Consider the following 19,993-nt stretch of genomic DNA (forward strand, 5'->3'; position numbering starts at 1 on the left):
ATTATTAGACGGCCTTTGACAGACACTGTGGCGTCACTCTTTAGGAGGGTTCCATCTATTTGCGGTGACACAAGGACTAAATGACTTCACCACTCTTTTGTCACCACAGAGCATGACGATTGTGTGTAGAAAACAGAACCTGGCTTTAAATGGCCTTATCTTTTGTTGCTGGTGGAGTCGGGCTTTTTCCGACGTGTTTGTTTCCTTCATTTGTGAATTGTGTGCGTACTTGACTGTTCAGTTAGCCACTGTGATGTTGGGTTTCCTTCAATACAAGTGGGAGAATCTGATTCAAAATATACCAGTAGGGAAAGATGATGGGTCAAACCGGATGTTTTCAGACTTGTCTGCAAACACAGATGATGGTAATTCTGGTGAACAGAGCACCTGTCTCCTCCTTTTACTTCAAAGTCTCCATGGGGAAAGTACAAACAGCTCAACTTAATCTGCGCTTTATAATAATGGACAGTCTGGAACATGTTAGAGCAAGCAGGATCATTTAAACACACATTGCTCATATGCTTCACGTCACCAGTGAGGAAAATGACACCCCCCGCCCCGAGGTGAAGGCATTGAGGTGTGCATGTCATATCCTCTTGCTGGTCATAGATGGAGGCAAAATTAGATCCCAGGTGCTCCCGCCCCCCACCCCCACCCCAGTCAGGCCTTCCTGCCCTGTGCCGCTTTGTGGCTACACGGCTTCTCAGTAGGACTTTGAGTCTTCACCTGGACTGACAGTTTGAATAATAAAGAGCAGGGAGGTCTTGGGGCGAAATCCTATCCACATTCCACTCATGGCATCCTCATTAATTAGCCCATTCCCTTCTGACTGAGCATTTCCTTAAGAATAAGGAAGTGGGATGAATTGAAGACAGCTCAGATTAGGATCCCTGATCACACATTTTGCAAACCAAACAGTTATAGGGCCGAAGATGAATTGGTTCTTTGGGCACATGCATCCACCATCAATTATTGACCAACGTGAATGGGGTAAGTTTCAACTTCTGTAAATATTTCATAGCTGCCAAGAATAACAATTCATTGACCACGCAGATGAGGTTCTGTTAGGAAAAGAGCAGAGCTCACTTCTTGGCGGAACAGAAGGATATGTTATTACCTTCTCACTTTTTATTGAGTGCCCAGAAGAGCAAGCTTCTTCCTCCTGTTTTCCCTTCTCACTGTTTTTGTTTTGTTTTGTTTTCCTTTCTGGAAAGGTACTTATTAATTAAGCCCCAAGATGAGCGGGCACTCTCTGTGTGGCCCAATGGCCATGAACTGTGTAGATCATGTACCATGAGTCCTTTCTGTGTAGACGAGTGTCTGAGTGCTCTGAATAGACAGGTGTCTGTGAGCACATTGTGTAGACCAGGGTCCACGAGTGCTCTCTATACAGACCAGTGCCTTCAGACACGCTGGGCTCTCTGTATAGAACAGGGCCCATGAATACCCTGGATAGACCTATCAGTGAGCACTCCGTATCGACCAGAGTTCGCGAGCACTTTCTGTGCTGAGCTGGGCCCAGGCGTACTCTCTGAGCAGACCAATGTCCGAAAGCACACCGTATAGACCAGGATCCATGAAGAAACTGCACATACCAGTGCCTTTGAATACTCTATGTAGACCCGCATCCATGAGCATTCTGTCAACCAGGATCCATGCGTACTCTCTGTATAGACCAGTATCCAAGAACATACTGTGTAGACCAATGTCAATGAACACTCTACGTAGACCACTGAGCACGCTGTTGTCCAGGCTCCGAGGTCTGTGTGTGGACCAGTTTCTAGAGCACTCTCTGGTAGAGGACAAAACGTAAAATCATTTCTGAGCCTCTGCCCAAACAAAATGCCTCAAGCCAAAAATTGCACACAAAATTTAATGCTTACATAAATACTCACTATTTACTATAGCTTAATCACACCCCGTACAAATCTAGTTCATTTATAGACATGTTCTTTTTTTTTAATGCTTCAAAACCCTTGCTCTTGGCATCCTCTTTCTAATTCTTAATATTAAATTCTGTCCTTGGAATACAGCGGCACTCCCCCCGCCCGCCCCCCCCCCCGCATGCTAGGTGCTCATTAGGACATGGTTGTTGTCATAGCAACTGCTCAGCGAGGACTGAATTTGACACATCTCAGTTCCAAAGATTTATGGGAGCACTTCACTTTGTGTCGTTTTTCTCATTTTTAAAAAATGTATTGCTCTACCTAGCAGCCATGTGATTAAACTGCCGCACACATGCTGACTTCTTGCTCAACACAGCTTTCCTTTTAGCCCTTGGCATTTTACAAAATAAATCCGTTAGAAGTAAAAGCATCTTTGAGAGTGTTCTTTTATTAATTTTTAAAAACTGGATGAGTAAAATTTTAAAATCTCCTCTTGCCATGTTCATGTTCTCTTAAAACATGAAAATATATACATATTATTCGATGAATGTAGGAGGACAGTAGGCTTCTCAATTCTTTCAGTAGAAAGTAAACCATCATATATTTCTTATAAACTATTTTGAAAATAATTTGATATTTTACAACAATCGATACAATTTGATACCTAGGACATATTTCAGCATATTATCAATGATGTCCTTTTTGCCAATAGCAATAAAGTTATCTTCCACAAAACATTTTCCCCTCTTCCTTCTGAAAGTAAATATAGTTATGAAACTGTGTCTTAGCAGCAAGCAAAGATTAAAAACTACATATTTCCTTACTCCTAGGGAGGGATGTAATATTGTATACTGGAAAGTGCCCTGAGCTGGGAATTATGAAATGAGTACTGGTTCAATTTATCTGTAATATAAATGCCTGTCAGAGAAACAGGTCAGTGAATAAATAAACACAGCGTATCTGGACCTCCGTTTCCCAATTACAAAGTTTAAGACTTGGAAGAAATTATCCTTATGGTTTCTTCTAGCTCTAAGCGATCCTTGTTTCAATATCTCCCTTCATGCTGGAACCCTCTGCTGAGGAGGGATCGTTCCAAGGATGGTTGTCATGGAATACATTCTGTATATATTAGTTTAACAATGTTTCTTCTATTTTTTATTGCCGATCCATCTCCCCACTGCTTGGGAATATTCCTTATCTAATTACAAAGGAAGTTGGTAACGGAAGGGGCTTGGTTTTCATCCTCTTTCTAGCGTTCTATTATGTGACGTTCCTGAAAAAACTCACTGCTGAGGAGTTGATTCCAACCACCGGGACCCTACGTAGGGTTTCCATGCTGTAAATCTTTATGGAAGTCGATAACCTCATCTTTCTCCCTTGAAGAAGTTGGTGGGTTTGAACTGAAGACACTAACCCTTAGCCATCAGTGCCCCCGGGGCACCTGGTGAAAGGAGTTTTCCTAAATGGTTCTGATTCGAATCTGAAATAGAAAACTGGAATGCACTTATTGTTGTTGTTGGCTGCCTTCGAGTCACCTGACTCCCTGCAATCCAATGTACAGACACACTGCCCAGGTCTGTGTCATCTTCACAACTGCTTGGATGCCCGGGTCAATTTATGCGGTCCTGGTTTGCTTGATCTGACTGTCCCAGCTCTAGTTCTTGCAATTCCTGTCAAACAGCTGGGTCAGACTGTGCAGATTGGGTATAGGATTCATTAGTGAGCTATCATTAGTAACCAGGTTAATTACAACATTAAAAATGTGAAATTCTAACCTGGAGAGTAGGCAAATTTGCCGTCTTGCTAGGTGTAAAATGAACTACCTCAGAAGCAGAAATGGAGACTCTCATGACCATCAGGAAAGAAGAATTTATCCTTGGGACCTTGCGATCCCTGCATGCCGACCCTGCTTGACCCGGGAGACACCAGAGGAGCAGTAGCAGCAGCACTAGGAACATCAGAACAAGGACAGTGGACTTCCCAGCCATGGAGCAAGTAAAGCTGAGGGCCTTTGGGCAGAAAGCGGGATTTCGTGACAGGAGCCTCCAGGCATTTAACTGAGCGAGCTAGGTTTGATGGTCCGCAGAGCTAGAGCTGAGCACCGTCAGGCTGAGGCTTATGGCAGAGTGATATGCCCTTTGAGTATTTATTGGCAGTGCTAGGGGAGTTTGTAACATTATCCTGAGCAGTACACAGGCTAAGGGGCCACAAAGCTGAGAGTCAAAGACCAGAGAGAGGCCTGCCTCTAGGCATGACCAGGAATAGGCTGTGCTGGCCTAAGAATTATGTCCTGAGAATTTCTGATCCTGAACTGTAACCTGTTAACTACTGTAATCAAGCTAATAGTTGTGTGCATTGTCTGAGTTCTGTATGGCCATTGTGATTAATGATCCAACCCAGCAGAGTAGACAGTGCCATGGAAGGGACAGTTGGTGTCAGAATTGGTAAGGAAGGTTGGAGGGCAGAGGCATGTCTAACCTCTACCTCCTAGGAATCAGCCTTGAGCTGATGATTCTGATTTTCATTCTCCTTTATAAAGTCAGAGGAGGTCAGATGTGACCCCCTACCCACCCCACCCCACCCACACACACACCATTTTTTGTACCAGTGTTTCAGCCTCTGTGTATTGTCCGCGTCTCAACCTAAGGAGCTCATCTTCTCGTGCTATATTGAACAAAGTTCTGTATGACCCACAGGGCTTGCTTTCATTGATTGATTTCTGGAAGTCTATTGTCAGGTCCTTTCTCCTAATCTCAGTCTGGAAGCTCCGTTGAAGCATGTCCACCACAGGTGACCCTGTTGGTATTTGAAGTACCTGTGACATCGTTCCCAGCATCACGGCAACACAAGCCACCACAACAAAACAAACTGACAGATGGGCGATGGGAAGGAATCTCAGGTGTCGCGATGTGTGGGCTCATTGCAGCCCAGCAGTGGAGTGATCAACCCATGGGGGTACTCTGGAGGGGATCCTCGGGTCTAGAGTTGGACAAGAGCGGAGGCCGGGGAGCAGAGGGAACAGCACATGCGAAGGCTGTTGAGCATAAAACTGAAGGTGGATTCTGGGCTTTTATGTATTTCACTAAAAGCAAAGGGTCTGGTACAAAAAGAGGTAATGACAAATGGCGAGAAAGAGGCCAGGCCCTTCACAGTGGTCTTCATTTGTCAGGTACACAAGTTTGATCTCTGTCCTGTAAGGGACAAAAGGACACACACACACACACACACACACACACACACACACACAATTCCTCACCTCCATCAAGTCAATTCTGACTCACAGGAAGCGATGAAAAGGTTTCAGACCTGGGGGTTGGCATTGTGTTGTTGTTGTTGCTGTTATTATGGTGGCGGTCTGGGGAGGGGTCCAAGTCAGAGATCAGTGACAGTGGCAGTGAAGACGAGCGGGATGGGCTTGAGGGACAGGCAGCACAGCGGTCACAGACCCAGCTGCTGTGGCCTGTGAAGAAGAGAGGGGTCTATGAAAAGGGTTCTCCTGGTAGTAGTATTGGGAGGTACCATTAACCTGATTAGGCATTATGAAAGGAGGTACTATTTGTTTAAATATATGCTGTTTGTTTTAAATATATCCAGTTTGGGAGATATTTGAAGGTAAGACTTCTTCCTGCTATGTGCTACCATGTGGCTGAACCTTGAAAACGTTATATCCCATGAAGTAAGTCAACCCCAGAAGGACAACTATAGCAGTGTGATATGTGTCATATGAAATAATTTAGAATATGCAAATATAGAGAGAGCAGAGTTTATTAGTGTTACCAGGAGCAGGAGAAATGGGGGAAAGGTGTGTGTGTGGTTGTTTTTTAGGACACATTCAGTTTCTGGTCATGAAAAAATTGTCAGTGGAGTTGGTTGCACAATATGATGAGTGTAATTGATGTCACAAAAACTGTACCTGTGAGAAACATTAAACTGGCAATGAGGTGCTCCCTATATTCTTCCGGTAATAAAAAAGTGAAGACCTGCATCCTGTTTCTGTCCCTTCCTCCACTTCTCCCGTCTTGTCTTTTCTCTGTCTCTTCGTGCCTTCCTACCCCTTCCAGATTTTTTCTGCCTGTCACCTTTCTTTCCAGTCATTTGTTTAGATTTTTTTTTTTAGTAAACTTTTATTAAGCTCTAAACCAGGAGCCCTGATAGTATATTGGGTTGGTAACCACAATGTTGTTGGTTCAAGCCTGCCAGCTGCTCTTTGGGAGAAAAATGAGACCGCTTGCTCCTATAAAGTTTTACAATGTCAAAAACTCCAAGGGCCAGTTTTACTCTGCCCTATGGGGTCAGAACTGGATTGATGGTGGAGGGTAATCATGTATCGGGCCCCATTTAAGCCTCTTTTGTGGGTCCAGTGGGAACAGGCTTATTTTCATGGCTCCTTAACTATGATAGGAAAGGAACGCTGTTTTCACAACTGTGACAATTGAGTGTCTTTGATTAGGACATAGCTGGTCGTGCATAGGACATAAAGTGATTGACTTCTCTCAGCTAGGACTGCATAATATGTGTTTTTCTGCTAGAAGCACAACGCATGTCCATTGTCTTTGTAGGTAGTGCCGTTATTTCTGTTATTTTCCTGAAAGAAAATTTGAGAGCTTCCGACTTATTGGGTAAGTAGTTCTTTCATATGCATTTATATATTTAATATTTTTAACATTGATATATTATGGTGTGTGGAATCACTTGGGACCAATATATGGAGTCAGTAATGACACTGGACATTATCTGAACTTAGTAGCTTGTGAGCAGCCATCTAAGGTGCAACTATTGATCGCTTCACATCCGGAGGAAAGAAGAGTGAGGAGAATTAAGTTAAAGGACTCACGGAAACCATTGGTTCGGAGGACTGATGGACCATACAAACATCACTCTCCACAACCCTGGACCAGAAGAGCTAGATGGTGCCTGGCTACCACTATCAACAGCTCTGAAAAGGATCTCATTAGAAGGCCCTGGGTAGACTAGAAGAAAAATATGGGACAGGATTCAAAATCATAAAATAAACCAGGCTTACTGGTTGTATAGAGACTGGTGGGACCCCTAAGTCTATGGCTCTTAGACACTCTTTACGTCTGGAACTGAGTTCACACGTACGTTAGAATGATCAATCATTTGCGATCACAAGGGCAGGGTTTACCCCAGGACAAAAAGGGTTAGGAGATAAGGAGGGATGGAAACAGAAAACGAGGGGAGGCAGTGGGATAAACTGGTGCACTGAGCGCACGGAACTGGAAGAACTGTAACAAATTGTGGATGCATTGTTGCATGTAAAAAAAAGAAGACTACATTATTTTTCTCACAAATCAAATATCTTAGTTTAAAAACATTTTCTTGTGTTCTGGGTAAACAATTGTGTAGCAAATTCATTCCCTTTCAACAATTTATACACAGATGGTGCTGTGGCCTTGGTTGTTCTCCCACAAGGTCTCAGCACTCTCCCCGTTTCCATCCCTCCATCCCCTGCCCTTCCTTGCCTGTTCCTGTGTGCTTTGGGGCAGCTGTTGCCCATTTGGTCTTGTAGAGGTCACTGTCCTGAGGCGGATATTCCTTATTTTATAAGCCTCTCTTATTCGTCTGAAAGGCAACTTCTGGGAGTTGCTTCAGTACCCGGTTAAAAGGTGACTTCCGGTGAGAATCTCAGGGAGTTTTCTTGTCTCTATTAGTCAGTGAATCTGGTCTTACTTATGAAGTTGAGTTTGTTCTACATTTTTCTCCTGTTCTCTCTACAAGACCTTTTGTTGTGTTCCTGGTCAGAGTAGGCGATGTTGGTAACCAGGCGCCGTCAGGATCTTCTGACGTTAGGCTATCGACCAGAGGCTGTGGTTTGTGTGGGTCCCTTGTCCTGTGAATGAATTGCTTCTTTTCTTTTGTCAGATATCTTAGAATTTCCTAAAAATCTACCAACCATTAAACCAATTCCGACTCATCGCAACCCTATAGGACAAAGTAGAACAGCGCCCTGGAGTTTGAGGCTGTCAATCTTCACGGGAGCAGACAGCCTCACCGTTGTGGCAGATTCGAACTGAAGACCTTGCCATTAGCAGCTGCTTGGGGGGGACCTACTACTCCACTAGTGCCCTTTCAAACACCTTCAGAGAACTTTAAATTAGCTTAAAGTTAACACCTTCACACATCTTCATTCATCTAAAGTGTTTATCGAGACAATATAGATTAAAAGAGAGATTTGCCAATTATCTTGTAGGCTAGTGATTTTTTACAAGATGATTATGGTTGAGTCCCTGTGCTTTAATAATTAAAGCATAGTTCGTGTGGAAAATAAACAATTCTCCTCATAAATTTTTTAAATGTGCTTTAAACACTGGGAACAAATTGCTAACATGGGTGTAATTTCATTTCGAGGTGATTGTTGTTCCATTTTAGAGCTTCCATCTGCTCTTTCACATAAAATATTTCCATGTTCATTTTGACCACGGCCCTGGATATTGGCCACAGTGAATTATTATTTTACAATATGATTTTTTATGATTGCTGTGAAATTTTTAAGGGCCTCATAAAATTCAGTGAAAACATCTGTGTCTGCTAATAGACATTTCACTTCAGAGCACTTAGTTGTCAGCTAGCTACACGAAAGTCCTGCATGCAAATGAAAACCACACACATACAAGTTCCATGTACCAGCTAGCTACCTGCTCTGTACTCTGCTCTTTCCAGAGGTAACAAAGAAAGTTGCTCTTCCGAATGTTACTTGGAATTGTAGTCATTCGTGGAAAGTAGCCGCAGCCTTCCGGTGTGGAAGAACGATTTCTGTTCTCCAGCAAAGACATCGGTGATTGCTGGTATCCTGTAGTTTGTGTTGCAAACACCCCTGGGGAGGGGACTTGTAGGGATTTGTGTTTTCTCCCTGGACACAGCAAACCGGAATGGCTACTGACACATCATAAGGAATGCAGATACTTCGTGCCCTTGAACTAAAACAATGCTTACTCTCCTCTGGGGGGATCAGGTTGTTGTGGGCTGGTTTTTCATGTGCGTTCTGAATGTGACACCCCTGTGGGTATGTTGAGCGTTTGTTTTCCCTAATCATGTTTCCCTTGAGCCCAGCGTCTTGAAAGTGTTTTCAGTTGTTCTTTTCCTCCTTGGTTTGATTCTGCTAGTCGAGTTTCCAGTTAACACAGTCAAATTCTTCATGGTTGAAATGTTTTCCCAAATACATTCATATGTGAATTGTATCTTTTCAAATATATTCTTTTTCTATATCCTCCCGCCCCCTGCCTTTTTTTAATAGACTATGGTTTATGGGATCCCTTGGGGCAAGTGTATAAGAATGGACAATGTCTGTTTTTTCTCATCCGATGTCTTAGGAAGCTTGAAAGCATGTTATCTACTATGTGTCATCTTTCATAGTTCATCTAAGGCGAGATGATGCAGATGACTTGAAGGGACGCACTTGCTAACTATTCTGAAGATTAGTGGCTTAAATGACTCTACCTCCAACCAGTTTATGTAGCTGTTGTTAGGTACTGCCAAGTCAGAGCGACTCAAGTGTGAACGCTGCCCTGCCCTACTGCATCCTCACATCTCAGGCTGTGTGTGTGTCCATTGTGGCAGACACTAGGCCGACCCAGCTTGTGGAAGGTCTTCCCGTTTCTATTGCTCCTCTACTCTAGCAAGCACGATGCCCTTCTCCGAGACCTGGTCTCCACTAGCAATGTGTCCAGAGCACATAAGGCAAAGCCAAGCCTGGCCATTCTGGCTCTATTTCCCCCAAGGCAGATTTGTTTGCTCCTCTGACTCTTCACGGTATAGTTAATGTGTAGTCTATGATAGATATAAACCTGTTCATCAATAAGTTGTTGGGGGTTTTCTTAGTAGAGAGATGCATCATGACTCCGTGGGCTTTCATTTACAGCAGGGCTTTCTCAGCGTTGGCCCTCTTGGCATTTGGGGCTGGCTCATTCTTGGGTAGTCTCTGTTTGGGTGGCATAAAGGATAAACTAACTTAAGGGGTGCTAGTCTGTACTCGCTGAGACGCACCCTGGGAGACACGCTTGGGAGCTGCTTTGGCAGTGTCGCCAAAGCCTTGAGAAACCTATGAAGCAGCCTATTCTGCACCCAGGGGTGACTGGGAGTTGGAATCCACCCAACAGTAATTAGCAACGACAGCTCTTTGACGTGGGGCCAGTGGATGTCCTGTGGTTTGTAAGGGATTTAGCAACATCCCTGGCCTCAACCCACAGTAACCTCCACCACGGTCAGGACAAACAAAAGTGTCTCCAGATATTGCCAAATGTCTGCTGGGCAGGGGAGTGGGGGCGGCAAAAATCACCCCCAGGTGAGAACCACTTATTAGGAGAAAGAAATTGCTGGGTATGAAAAAAAAATCAAACAATTTTTTAGAGCCTTTGAATTCGTTCTGAAGGCAGGGTATGATCTGAACATCCAAGGATGCGGAGAAAGGCTTACTACGGGACTAGCAGGAGGTGTTCCGTCTGTAGAAAATGCAAGTTTCTACTTAATCCCATGCATAACTGGTGCTCACGAGGATTAGGAGGGAAGAAAGAGAAGGTGCAACTATGAGAATGAAGTCGACCTATCCATATTTGCAGTTGACTTGCTTATATGCATGGAAGACCCAAGATCGCCTCAATATTATTAGAAGCAATCTTTTAGTTCAATCTTAAAGAATATCAGTTAAACTCAGTCTCCTGGGTTTAAATATGGGTTCAACTATTATCCTCTGTGTGGTCAAGTAAATACCACTCAACTTCTGAGCCACAGTTGTTGACAAATATATAAAAGTAGTCAGTTTGAGGACCGAATTGGGCAATCCCTGGAAACCCTCTTTGAGAGTGGGAAAGCCCGAACAGTGTGCTTGTTGGCACTGATCTGATCACCTTCGTTTCTGAGCAGTTGCAATGAGTTGGGCCAACGGCACCAACAGGGCACACGATCCTCCACAAACTGCTCTCACTCACTTCAAACACCACTCACAAGTTCAGATTTTTCCCAGCTGACTACAAAATTCAAGATTCCCATAACCACTCTCAGGTTCAAATTCTTTGCTAACGAGTCAAAGAATTCAGGAAAGTGCTAACCTTATGTGATGACATTTTTATGATAGCAAGCGGGTACGAGCCAGAGAGAGAGAAAAAGGCACATAGGGTGAGGTCTGGGAGACTCCTCCGAGCGAAGCCCCCATTGTCCTCAGGGACACGCTCCCTTCCCAGTCGGTACTGACAATGGAGAAACTTGGCCTTGCTTACACGGAATGTGCTTTTCAGGGGAGAGCAGTTCCTGGGAAAGGACACCGTGCTTGATAAAGTAGAAAGTCCGCAATGAGGAAATTCCTCAGGGAGACGATTGACATGGTGACTGCAATAATGGGCTCGTTCATAGCAATAATTTTGAGGACAGCCCCGGGACTGGACAGTGTTGGGTTGTACATATGGTCACTATGAGTCAGGAACTGACTCCACAGCACCTAACTGCAACAATACTCCAGAGCAGTACCGGCCAGAGAAGCTCCCCTGAGCTTCAGTGTCCAGGGTTTCTATTGGGGTTTCATGACATAGGCATGACCAATGGGGTCACTGCTCACACGTTTGAACCCGATTTCTAACCCTAACCCTCTCCTCTCTTACCTGTCCTGGAGAGCGAGCTACTGTCACCTGGCTCAAGATCCCAACCCTCGAATGACATCGTGGGTCTGTCTTGTGTAAGCTGTCTCTGTCCTGGGATGGTGGGCATTTGTCTCATTGGCATGAACTGTTGGGTGTATGGAGAGGGGTCCCTATGAATACCAAAGACACTTCCATCCCTCAATAAATTCCAAGAATTTAGAGGTTACCTCCCCGGAGCTTGGACAACTGCCAGACCTCTCTGAGTAAAGTTAGTTCTACATGACACAGAGGAATACAGATACAACACACATACTATTTATAGTAAAAAGCAGTGGTTTATAAAAGATTTGGTTTAAAAAAAAAAAGAATTCTCCATGTGTTATTGCCCTTTCTTCCCCTCTGGGAACCTAAGTGAGCGCTGAACTGAGATCAGAGGAATGGCTCCCTTACAGAAATAGATACCTGCCCCCAGGATGTTAGGATTCTCTTCGGACTTCTCACATGTTCATAAGAGCTAGCCTAAGAGAAATTCAGATGGACACAGCAGCTGCAACCGTGGGCTCAGGCATCAGAACAACAGTGAGGCGGGTGCAGGACCAGGCGGCATTTCTTTCTGTTGGGCAGGGGGTTAAGGGGTCGCTGAGAAGTGGGACCCACTCAATGACACCTCACAACAACAGCACGTATTAAACACTGACTCCTGCCAGGGGTCTAGTCAATGTTGTACTTGGAGAGTCTCCGTCCTAAGTAGGAACATCCCAGGCAAAGAGCAAACTCGGATGCTTAAGGAAGTTAAATACGTTGGAAACGACCATGTAACTAGGACATGGTAGACCAGTATGCTAAAAGCAACCTGCTAGAATGGCACGGTGTCATGGTTGAGGGCAAAGTCTCTGGTGTCGGTGAGCAGAGTGAGCTTAGCAACGTAACGATGTTTCAAGCAGGGATAGGGAATCTTTTGCCTGCCAAGGGCCGTTTAGATATTTATAACCTCATGCATGAGCCATACAAATTTATCAACTTTAAAATCGTCCTACTATCTTTGGCCAACCGTTCCATTAACTCTCCCTTAATGCGCTGGCTGGAATTGCTTCTCTTTAGTCAGGTGTGTGATGGTAGCTGGTCGTGAGGATTTTGCGGGCCTTGTAGGTTGCCAACCCTATTTCAAAGCCTCAATTTCCATATCTTTCAAAGGACGATACTGTGCCCTACTTCTCAGCAAGGTCAGCAGTTTGAAACCACCAGCTGCAACACAGGAGAAAGATGAGGCTCTCTACTCCCATAAAGAGTCACAGTCTCAGAAAGCCAGAGGAGCAGTTCGACTCTGTCCCTCAGGTTGCTGTGGGTAAAAATTGACTCGACAGCAGTGATTTTGTTATGTGTCCTCCCCTCAGGATTAAGTGAATTCACATATGTAAAGTTCTTTAAACATGGTCTATCACACAATACATGCTCAGTGGTTTTCGCTAGAATTGAATCCCCGACTCCATTCTCATGCTTCCACTGATCAAGAGCATAAAAAGCTATGCCCACTTGATGTGCAATGGCCCCCAACCTGCTTAGAGAAACAGGGGAAAGCTTTTGCCCAACCTCATGCAGTAATGTATTAAATCATATGTATTTTGGAGGGGCCTTGAGGCTGTTGAGAAAATTAGACTCTTTCTGTTAAAAGCTAAAAATGCGGTTTTTTTCCCTTACAAGGACTAAAATCAAACAGGGAAGAGTAGTCAGTGGTGTGTGTGTGTGTGTGTGTGTGTGTGTGTGTGTGTGTGTGTTAGCATAGGAGAATGCTAACAATTAAATTGTTGAAATGTGCAAAGGAAAATCATTTATTTTTCCCTGTTTCAAGCAAGTGAAAGTTTGTTTTTCGTGATGGAACCAGTGCAGATTTGGGGGCCATGTGGACACAAGCTGGCCTAATGGTTTGCCAACTGTTGTGTTGTGGCTGTGAAGCTTGTCACCACTAGCCTCAAAGGGGGAACAAGACTCCACAAAAGCTGGTTCTGCAAGGAATAGCCAGCTATTATTCTCTCCCTGACAAGCTCTGAACAGTGCTCTGAGTCTTAGCAAATTAATAATTTTATATTATTTGAATGGCTATTTGTTTCCCTTTTTTTAAAAGTACCAGATCAAAGAACAAAAAATCATATCATTGGGTGCTCACCTCCCTGATACAATTGCTGAAGACATATGGGTGCATAAGCAAATGTGGTAAAGAAAGCTGATGGTGCCTGGCTATCAAAAGATATAGCATCTGGGGTCTTAAAGGCTTGAAGGCAAACAAACGGCCATCTAGCTCAGAAGCAACAAAGCCCCATGGAAGAAACACACCAGCCTGTGCGATCACGAGGTGTCAAAGGGATCAGGTATCAGGCATCATCAGAACAAAAAACTATATCATTGTGAATAAGGGGGAGTGTGGAGTGGAGACCCAAAACCCATCTGTAGGCAACTGGACATCCCCTTACTGACAGGTCGTGGGGAGGAGACCAGCCAGTCAGGGTACAGGATATCAACCATGAAACATACAACTTTCCTCTAGTTCTTAAATGCTTCCTCCCCTCCCCCCACTATCATGATCCCAATTCTACCTTATAAATCTGGCAAGACCAGATAGGAGCTGGAAACAGGGAATCCAGGGTGGATGATCCCTTCAGGACCAGTGCTGAGAGTGGTGATACTGGGAGGGTGAAGAGAAGGTGGGGTGGAAAGGGGGAACCGGTTACAAGGATCTACATATAACCTCCTCCCTGGGGGACAGACATCAGAAAAGTGGGTGAAGGGAGACGTTGGACAGTGTAAGATATGACAAAACAATAATTTATCAATTATCAAGGGTTCATGAGGGAGGTGGGGAGGGGAGAGCGGGGAAGGAGGGGGAGAAATGAGGAGCTGATGCCAGGGGTTTAAGTGGAAAGCAAATGTTTTGAGAATGATGAGGGCAATGAATGTACAAATGTGCTTTACACAATTGATATATGTATGGATTGTGATAAGAGTTGTATGAGCCCCTAATAAAATGATTTTTTTAAGTGCCAGGTTTCTCTCCCCTTTGATTAGCTAACAGTATAGACGTTTCTGTACTCTCCTCTCTGTCATTGTTGAAAGTACTGGATCCAGTAGTCTGTGGAGTGACTTCAACCCAGATGGCACCTCTCGGGAGACCAGTCAACTGCTGGCTTCACGTCACCAGGACATGACTTCCCTGGAGAGAATCCTGAAGGCTTCAGCAGTCAGATGAAGACCGTCTTTTTGCTTTTCCTGCACCAGATGTCAGCTTGGGTGGGGCCAGTATCTAGGATACACATGTAGGCCAACCATCCATCACATCTGGTTGAGAGGACAGACTGGCTACTTTGGCTTCAGAGTTGCCTCAAGAATGAAACACTTTCTCTTTTTTCCCTCCAACAGTTTTGTTAGTATATAATTAATATATCATATGATTCAATAGTCCCATCATTAGAACATTTTCTTCATTTTTGTTTTCAATGGTATTCGCTCCTATTCTCCCCCAACCTCTCCTGCCATACCCCTAAAACCAAAAGCAAGCCAACAAACTCACTGCCATCAAGTCAATGCTGACTCACAGTGATCCCCTGTGGGTTTCTGAGACTGTAACTGTTTACAGGAGTAGAAAGCTCCATCTTTCTCCCAAGGAGCTGCTGGTGGTTTTGAACCGTTGACCAGGTAGCTCATAGTCCAATGCATAACCATGACACCAACAGAGCTCCTGACTGTGCCCTCCAGGAACCACTCATCAATTTACTGTCCCGGTAGATTTACCCATCCTGGATGTCATACACAGCAAAACATATTAAAAACTAACAAGAATACAGTAAAACAGATTTTTAAAAACCTCAATTGCAAAGAAAGCAGATCATATTAAAAACTAGAACACATTTAAATGGATTATACATAAAATCAAATGATAGGGTGCTAACTTTTTAACCTCGCTGCACATCTGCAACAATCCACTTTCCGATGCATTCTGCAAGAATGAAACACTTTCTTGGGGGCAGGGGCAGACTCTTCTGGTTGCATATGCTACTGAGGTGTCCCAGATCTCCGACAGCACCTCCGATGTTGAGCTAACTTCCGGTTGAAGATTCTGGAGAGATTGCACTGATTGGAGGGGGTCCCAAGTAGCTTTCTGTTAAGGAGTCCAGTTTATTTTATGAATAAACCACACTTGCTGCCGTCATGTCGGTGCCAACTCACGGTGACCTTGTAGGGCGAGGTAGAACTACCTCTGTGGCTGTAACTCTGCACTGGATCAGAAAGCCCCGTCTTTCTCCTGAGATGTGGCTGGTGAAGTTAGCAATCAGCCTGACATGTAACCACTGCACTGCCAGGGCTGACATTGTTCAGTGGCGGATCCCTCGTGAAATCAAGAGCTAGATCCTCTTGATCAAGAAAGCTATTGGAGGAACCAAGAGAGTCAAGTTGGAGTCCGGCAGGCTGAGGATCAAGAAACAAAAACAAACAGCAACAAAACCAACTCTTCAGGCTACCACACGTCAGGCCAAGCAAGGTTCTAAAGAGCAGAAAATAGGCACTGAACGCTGGTGGTAATCTAACCAGAGACGAAGAGGCAAAGCCAGGGATGGTCGCAGGTGTTAGCTAGTGAGGAAGGGTGGTTACAGGGGTGAGGGGGGAGAGTTGAGAAAGGGGTGAAGCTGAGGCTGGACGAGGGGAGGAACTCACACACACACACACACACACACGTGAAACTTCCGTGACAGGGCAAGCTCAGGATCTCGTGATGGTTAGGTCACTTTGTGGAGGGGAGCAAGCAGACGCTAAGGGGGTGATGGGGACTTAACTTTTTACCAAATACTGGAAATCTCCGAGACTGTAAAAATTGTACTCGGTCTGTTTATATTTCTTTTATTATGCCAAGTTGATGGCAGTTGTTGTTGTGAGGTGCCAGCGAGCCGGTTCCAACTCAGCGCGACCCCACATACAACAGAGCGAGCCCTGCCCGGTCCTGGCGTCCTCACCATTGTTCTCATGATTGGGCCCCTGTTGCAGCCACTTATCGATACATCTTGGTGAGGAGCTTCCTCTTTTCCCTGCCCCTCTTTTTAATCAAGCATGAAGTCCTTTTAAACTTTTGCCACTCTTAGGAAAGTGGTTTATTGTTGTTGTTGTTTTTAATCCCTTCCAAAGAACAAGCAATGATGCCGAATGCAGAAGAACACAGGCCAATGGGTGCAAAGTCTTGTGGATCCAATGGCAGTGGACACATTTCCAGGGCTCTGGCAAGTCTCCAAGTGACTCGATGGCAGAAGAGTGCAGCAGAGAGAGGTTTCCCAAGACCCTCCTTAAAGGACGTCACACCCACAAGGAGGCACCATCAGGCTGTGACCTGATTGACAAACTAGACTCCGCTCCTATGCTTCAAGTTGACACGAAATTATGTAACTACCACCAAGCTGTTGCTGATGTTGTTTTAGGTTCCACGGCGTCTGCTAAAGGTAGACTCCGGTACATAGCAGTGATTAGAGGCCTTGTTTACCAGACTTTCGAAAGGTGAGAAATCACCTCAATGTGTATAAACTTTCCCAGGATGAGAGAAAATGCAGAATGGATTATCTGGTGGGGGACCTGACTGTCCTCAGGCTCTGCAATAGAGATGACTCAGGCCACCATTGCCACCGTCCACTGAATGGCCCACAACCACTCAACGTGGACATACGCTCATGTCTCTGTATGCTCTGACATTGCTCATCTTCGGGAAAGCATCTCTGAAGGGTTAGGCTTCATCGGGAACAACAGAGTCCGGTCTTGCCTCGCCCGCTGCCTGGTCCTCATCACCCCTTAACGCCAATGCCTGCAGTGACTGCATCTGTAGGATGGTTTGCCTCTGTGGGAGTGTTGGCCAAGTAGCATTTCCATAGGGAAGGAATATCAATTTGGCCCCTTTACAAGTGATGCTCAGTCTGTAGAGAATGTTTGCATGAACAAAAGATGTAAGTCCCTCTATAATTTGGCTTGTCTTTTTCATTTTATTTTAAGGTATGACATTGGCATTTGCGGGAACGTACTTATTGGTGAATTTTGCTCCAAATATAACCCAGGCGAACTCAGCAAGAACAATACAGTATTTCTTTGTTGGCTGGCAGTTCATGATCTACGTGGTAAGACTTGCAAATGTTTTGCTCTTTCTGAAACTGCATTAACCTGGCCTCCAACGTATTCAGATGCTAGTGAGTTTTTATCATCTTTTCTGCTCAGCACTAATATCTCATTAGAATTTAAATCTGTTTTCTTTCCAACACTAAGTCAGCTGTAGAAATACCCCCTGTCGCTGGAACAATTTCTATAACCATTACTCAGGCAAACCCCAGAACAATGCTTTTAAAACCATTTGAAATGGGGTGGGGGGGGTGTGGAGAGAGGATAATTTTCCAAAATCAAGAAGCAGTGCTTCTCCTTGAGCCTCTTCTTGGTTTTTCAGCAACCCTCATGCTGTTCTAGTTTCTCTCTGACTAGTCTTACCCCAAGAAGCCCTAGGGGCGTACAGGTAAGTGTTATGCTGCGACACACAAGGTCAGCAGTTCGATACCACCAGCTGCTCCGAGGTAGAAAAATGGGGCTTTCTACTCCGTAAAGAGTTAAGTCTCAGGAACTGACAGAGGTCATTCTTCCCTGTGCTCGAGGGTCACTCTGAGTCGGCACTGACTCAATGGACGTGAGTTTTGCGTTTGAGCCCCCACCCCCACCCCCGGCTTGTGGTGGGCATATCCTCTTCCTATGCCAGTTCCTCTTCTCATGCTGTGTTCTGGCTGCGTACTCATCCAGGGTCTTCTAGGGCGAGCCCACTGCCCGCCCACCGTCATCCTTGCGGATAGCGTTCAACTCCAGGACTGTGTCTCCTTCTCAGGCCTCTCTTGAGCTCCAGACCTATGTTCCCATCTGCCTGTCTACTTACTCAGCTCTGCTTGGATGCCCCCGATTCCTCAGACGTATCATCAAACACCGAGGTCCCTCTAACTGCCCCTTTCTTACATTTCCTGTAAGCCTCCCAGACGGGCAACCTGACCTACACACGGCTACTCCCACACCATCACCCATCTCCCCAGTCCAGCTGGGCTTCTCTTGCCTGGACAATGCCAGCAGCCCCTTCATGAACCTCCTGCCCCCACCCCACCCCACCCCTGCAGCCCACCATCAACACCAAGGCTACAAGGCATCTCCTAAACTAGGCACAGATAGGACACAATTGGCCTAAAGCTCAGTGCCATTCTGTCACGTAGCCCTATAACTCAGTGCCATTGTGTCAGTCTGCTGTTTGCTGTACCAGGAAAACCCTCCCCCACAACTTCCTTACCCCATCCCTCAACCCTTTACCAGAGTGCCTGACTCTGAAGATATTGCTAAGCTTCTCAGCTTGGCCTGTTTTATTCCCAGAGACTGTGTGCTCCAACAAGGCAAGAACGATTGCTGGTCACGACGCTCTGCTAAGGAGTCCTGGTGGCACAGAGCACTGAGCTGCTAACCACGGTGGTTCAGAACCCACAGTCCCTCCACAGGAGAAAGATGAGACTGTCCATTCCCTTAAAGATTTGAAGTCTCAGAAACTCAGAGGCAGTTCTATTCTGTCCTACAAGGTCAGAGTTGACTCGGTGGCAGTGAGTTTGTTTGTTTGTTTGTTTTTAAATTATAGCCCTGACCTTGGTTCTCACGAACCTTATTTCCACCCAAGTTCTGCCACTTGCTCCCTCCTACTCTAACCCTCAGCCACGTTTATAACGGGGCTTCCCAACTCACTCTAGCCGTCCTGGGATTGCTCCTCCTTTGCACCCCCTGTTCCCCCATTCTGTCTTCCTACTCAACTGCTGTTCCCAGTCCCCTACCCACCCCTGCGTCCACCCTCACAGGGAACCACCAGCAGGAGCTCTGATCCCTGGGATTTACTCCTGTTCCTTGTACTTGGTGGAATCGCCTCCACTTGAAGTCCTACCAACACAGCATGACACTGAGCCTCCAGGCAAAACAAAATCTGCATGCACGAAGCAAAGGGTCACTGAGCCTGGGACCCGAAAAAGACTAGCTAAAGTTGAATCCTCCGGAGAGTAAAGACACATCGAGTCTTATTTCCCGGAATAAACTGCATTGTTGGGTGGTGAGGGGTCTTGTATTACTTGAGCACCAGAGGAAACGTTTTAAAAGAACATAACTATTTTTTAATTAAACCGCCGATTTCCATAAAGATGAATCCTAAAATTCATGCTATTTTCCCATTTTTTAGTCAGCTTTTGTAATAAAGTTAGTTATTTACTTACTCATTCATTTAACAGATTAGACACTTGGGTTATGAGACGGAGTTCCTGAAGCAGAAAAAGTTTCTAGAAATACAGAAAGCTATTTCTCCATTACAGTCCTAGAAGAGACACACATTCCCATAGCATTTTATTTTACATGTTGAGAATCAAAGTAGATTTGAAAGTTAATGCCCCAGAGGAAAATGTAAACAATTGCTGATATTTATAAGGCAGCATAAAGTCAACTTTT

The 19,993-nt window shown here is 45.1% G+C and overlaps 1 protein-coding gene across 1 annotated transcript in view; it reads left to right on the forward strand.

Moving 5' to 3' along the window:
* Window positions 1-19,993, forward strand: part of NIPAL2 (NIPA like domain containing 2) — a 104,544-nt gene that overhangs the window by 52,660 nt on the left and 31,891 nt on the right. The window contains exons 4-5 of the mRNA XM_075549448.1: window positions 6,446-6,505; window positions 17,495-17,616. Coding sequence (XP_075405563.1) covers window positions 6,446-6,505; window positions 17,495-17,616 — 182 coding nt within the window. The remainder of the gene's footprint in view (window positions 1-6,445; window positions 6,506-17,494; window positions 17,617-19,993) is intronic.

Source organism: Tenrec ecaudatus, chromosome 5 (genome assembly GCF_050624435.1).
Source record: "Tenrec ecaudatus isolate mTenEca1 chromosome 5, mTenEca1.hap1, whole genome shotgun sequence".
NCBI classification, from domain to species: Eukaryota; Metazoa; Chordata; class Mammalia; order Afrosoricida; family Tenrecidae; genus Tenrec; species Tenrec ecaudatus.